The sequence below is a fragment of the Prionailurus bengalensis genome, chromosome E1, assembly GCF_016509475.1.
Source record: "Prionailurus bengalensis isolate Pbe53 chromosome E1, Fcat_Pben_1.1_paternal_pri, whole genome shotgun sequence".
NCBI classification, from domain to species: Eukaryota; Metazoa; Chordata; class Mammalia; order Carnivora; family Felidae; genus Prionailurus; species Prionailurus bengalensis.
In genome coordinates this window covers 13,537,967-13,542,401 of record NC_057347.1, presented here as the reverse complement: position 1 = coordinate 13,542,401, position 4,435 = coordinate 13,537,967, and the positions used below count along the sequence as shown (strand labels likewise).

At 40.2% G+C, this 4,435-nt stretch overlaps 1 protein-coding gene across 1 annotated transcript; it reads right to left on the bottom strand.

Moving 5' to 3' along the window:
- Positions 1-611: 611 nt before the first annotated feature.
- LOC122485089 (olfactory receptor-like protein DTMT) lies at positions 612-3,604 on the bottom strand. The gene has a single exon (XM_043583413.1). The coding sequence runs from the start codon at positions 3,110-3,112 to the stop codon at positions 2,168-2,170; it is 945 nt and encodes a 314-aa protein (XP_043439348.1). The 5' UTR covers positions 3,113-3,604; the 3' UTR covers positions 612-2,167.
- Positions 3,605-4,435: the final 831 nt, after the last annotated feature.

The following is a 4,435-nucleotide window of genomic DNA, read 5'->3' as shown; positions in this document are numbered from 1 at the left end:
CTACCTATTTTTGTGCTAATACTATATACTGTTTTGATCACTACAGCTTTGTAATATAACTCGAAATCTAGAATTGTGATTCCTCCAGTTTTATTTTCCTTTTTCAGGATTGCTTTGGTTATTTGAGGTATTCAGTTTATTTTATTCTTATATTACTTGTAGGTGTTCTTTGTATATTCTGAATTTTAATATTGTGTCTGTTAGACATGTAACTCTGTCACGTCTCTTTCAAGTTTGTTTGTGTTATCTTTTCTCCTAGATAAGCTTCTTATTTTTATGTGGTCAAATATGTCAAACACACATCAATATAAACTTGTCAGTTTCCACTAAAATAATTCCTTTGAGAATTTGATTTAGATTGTATTGAATGTATATGAGGAGAACTGATATTGTTAAAATATTGACATTTCAAAACTCATCAAAAGGCACAATTTTAAATGGATTGATTTTAGTGTCTAAAATTTACTCCACAAAATCTGTTTAAAATGAGGCATCTTGGGTCACTGTAAATGTCCACTTATTGTGGTATTCTTTTATATCTTTCAGTAAAGTTTTAAAGTTTTCTTCTTATGTTCTTGCACATAATCCCCATTGCTATTGAGAACAGGGTCTATTTTTCATTGTCTTTTTTAATGGAATTTTTGTTACAGATGGAAGTGCATTAATTTAATCTTTTTCTTGCCACTATATATTTGTTGTATGATGGCAATGAGATTTCAGTATTTATCCAGTATAGCAACTAGTGTTACCTTAGCTAGCTACCTCATGAATATAATAAAATATTTCAAGAAATGAAATATTAAATGAAAATGTATAATGCAAGATTATATAAACTATAATCGACTTTTATGAACATATATACATATACATAGGTGGCTGTTAAGGTAACTGGGTAGAAGGTGACATCAGAAATCAAGATGTAGAATAAAGGACAAAGAGCAGACCTGAGGGAACATAAAGAGTTTAATAATGTGCATGTTGAGCTTGAAGTGTTCATAAACCCTCAAGTAGAGACATCCAATGGATAGATGAGAATAATGGTCTGGAACTCTTGAGAAGAGTCTTGGCTTCAGATAGAGATGTGGAAGTCACCAGAACATACCTGAGGATCAAAGTGGTGGGTTTGGATGCCATAACTTAAGGGGACAGCTGAGGATACATATGGACCAAGGTTGGAAAACTAGTCCATACCATAAATGAAGCTAAGAGAGGTTTGTTTTGTCTTGTTTTTAATGGCTGCTCCCCTTCTTTCTAAAGTAAAAGAATATGAGAAGAAATTATAGAATTACTTAGTCTGGGATCTTACATAGATTCAACAGTTGACACACTGTGTGACTTGACAAGTAATTGAATGCCATATTTTTCAGTCTGTGAAACAGTAATAATATCTACCCCAATCCTTGGAATTGTCATGAGGGTGATGGTAGTGTAAACATACAGATATAAAGTTCTTTTATAAGGTCCAAAATATCAAACAGAAAAGAGGTATCCTTAAACTCTGAATTTGTCTACCAGCTTCCAGCTTCTTTCGCCATTCCTGGGGAAATCAGTTTTAGGTCCCCTGGGTATTAGTTATTCCCAGGTAAAGACAAAATACATTCCTGTAGCAAAGGGCTAGAAAACTCCATTTCAGGTCAGGCCAGGTCAGAAAACAGAGTAGACATGAAAATAAGTAAGAGGGGGAAAAGGTTAAGAGATAAAATGATGTGAATCTTGTGCAGAGAGAGGTAAGTAGGAGATGTTTAGAGGGAAGCTGGGAGGTGGATATGGTGGAGCTTATTTAGTCTTGGCCTAAGAATATAGAGAATTATCTTTAAATTATACCATAATCAAAGCAGAGTTCAGGCTTAAAAAAAAACATAGTCTCCTATGATAAATTAGTTAAAGACTATAAGGCATGAAGATCATTTAAAACAGGAGTTTTTAAACTACACTTTTTCAGGATCACTGGGGAAACACAAAGAGAAGGCTTAGCCAACAGGTCACCAAGACCTCTCTTCCCTCCTTCAACTATACACCTCCACTTCATCTCTTTTACATATTGAATAATTATTTAGTATGTGATTTCAGCAGAAAGTTTCCATGGTAAGGGAAAAAAATCTGGGATAATATTCTGATATTATTATACCTACTAGATAGAAATATGTAAAAATACCAAATGTTACCATCATACAGAGAAGGGAATTTTCTTTCCACAAAAGACTCTTCCCAGGGCTCCCTTCATGTCTCTGTTCCTCAGGCTGTAGATGAAGGGATTCAGCATGGGGGTGACCACAGTGTACATCACGGCCATGACAGTCTCCTTAACAGCAGAATTATTAGCTGATGGGCACAAGCAGAGACTGATAACTGTCCCATAGAAGAGAGACACCACGGAGAGGTGGGAGCCACAGGTGGAGAAGGCCTTGCGGATGCCCCTGGCAGAAGGGACCCTGAGGATGGAGGACACAATCCGTGCATAAGACATGACGATGAGTAGGAATGGGATGACGAGAATGAGCCCTCCCATGACAAATATCACCAACTCATTGATTCGAGTGTCAGAGCAGGCCAGCTTCAGCAGAGTAGACACGTCACAGAAAAAGTGGGGGATTATGTTGTCGGCACAGAAGGACAGCTTGGCCATGAGCAGGGTGTGCAACATGGCATGGGCAGCAGTCAGCACCCAGCACAGCACCACCAAGGAGAGACAGAGCTTGGGGCTCATGATGGTGGTGTAGTGCAGGGGGAAACAGATGGCCATATAGCGGTCATAGGCCATGGCCACCAGGAGGAAGCTCTCCAGGTCTCCAAAAAATAGGAAGAAGTACATCTGGGTCAGGCAGCCGGCATAGGGGATGGACGGGACCTGGCTCTGCATGTTCTGCAGCAGATTGGGCATTGTGACAGAGGAGAAGCAGAGGTCAGAGAAGGACAAGTTACTGAGAAACAAATACATGGGCGTGTGGAGGCGGGAGTCCAGGCGAATGAGAACGATGATGAGCAGGTTCCCCAGGAGGGTGGTAACATACATGAGCAGGAACAGGGCATAGAACTGGTCTCGCAGCTCTGACTTGATGGGCAGGCCCAGGAGGAGGAATTCTAAGACAACAGTTTGATTCTTTCCTGTCATGCTCTGTCTTCAGCATTTTAGGAAGAAATTATAGTGTCCATTAAAACCTGAATTTAAAAATGAACATATTTCTATGATACATGGCCTGCTGGGTGCTCTGCAAAGATACTTTACATCACTCTCATCACAATAATTACCATTCCTATACTCCAAATCTCTACAGTCAAAATGTCTATGATTGGAAATGACTTTTCTTCACTTCTCTTTAACATGTAACAACACCTCAACTTTTATAAAACAATCTTATCCATTACCTTCTGAGACACATATATTGGTTTTCCTCATATCTACCTGACCAGGCATCCTCCGTAACTCTGATTGATTTCTGTTTTGTCAATCTCTTCATGTTGATGTTCCAGGGCTTTCTCCTAAACACTATTCTCTTACAATGCTACATATACCACCAAGAAAAACTCATCTACTCTAATGGATTTGATAACCATTTAATCCTCAGGTGTAGGTGACTTTGTAACCTAGTTACTTAAGGATTATCTTCCCTGAGACTTATCACATGCATTTAAAGCTCAGCAGATCCCAAAAGAAACATATGATGTTACCCTGGCCATCTCCCAGTCCCAATTCCCTCCCCCTGTAGGTCCCCATAGCTCAGTAAAAAGGAATCCAGGTGTACCAGTCGTATACCTGAGTTCTCTTTCATTCCCTCCTTTCTCTCATTATCAGTATCCAATCTGTCAACCCATCCTTAAGATGCTGCCATGTAAATCTCTTTCTCATTCATCCACTCCTTATCTCCACCATCACTACCCTGGCTGGGCTAACATCATGTCTGCAATATTGGAACAGCCTCTTCACTCATCTCCCTGCATCCATGTTTGAATAATTTCCTTTAATATCCTTTGTTTGCACTGTGGCATTATAAGATGAAAATCTGATCATCATTCTCCCTAAAGTCTTCATAGTTTCTCATTGCTCTTAAGATAAAGGCAAAATTCCTTTCGAAGGCACAAAAGGTGCTTCATGACCTGACCCTGGCCTACTTCCACCAGCTTCACCTGGTCCCACTGTGGCACTCACACTCACCTCTCCAAAAATGCTGGACTTGAACGTCACAATTTCTTGCCTCCAGACTTTTCCACTTGCTGTCCCCCCCCCCCCCCCCCCCCCGCCTAGCATCTTCCTCCCCCTGCTCCCTCTTCACCTGGTTTTCCCTACTTATCCTTCAGGCATACTACATGTCACTTATTCAGCTATACCTCTCCTGTGCCCTCCAGACCAAGTGAGAACCTGCTGCTATGTTTCCACAGCATCCTGTGCTTGTCCCTAAAGCACTAAATGCCCAGGGGATTGTGTATAGCTGTCCTC

What these genes read in the sequence shown, in the direction of transcription:
- LOC122485089 (XM_043583413.1), bottom strand. Translation starts at nt 3,112, where the DNA reads ATGACAGGAAAGAATCAAACTGTTGTCTTAGAATTCCTCCTCCTGGGC.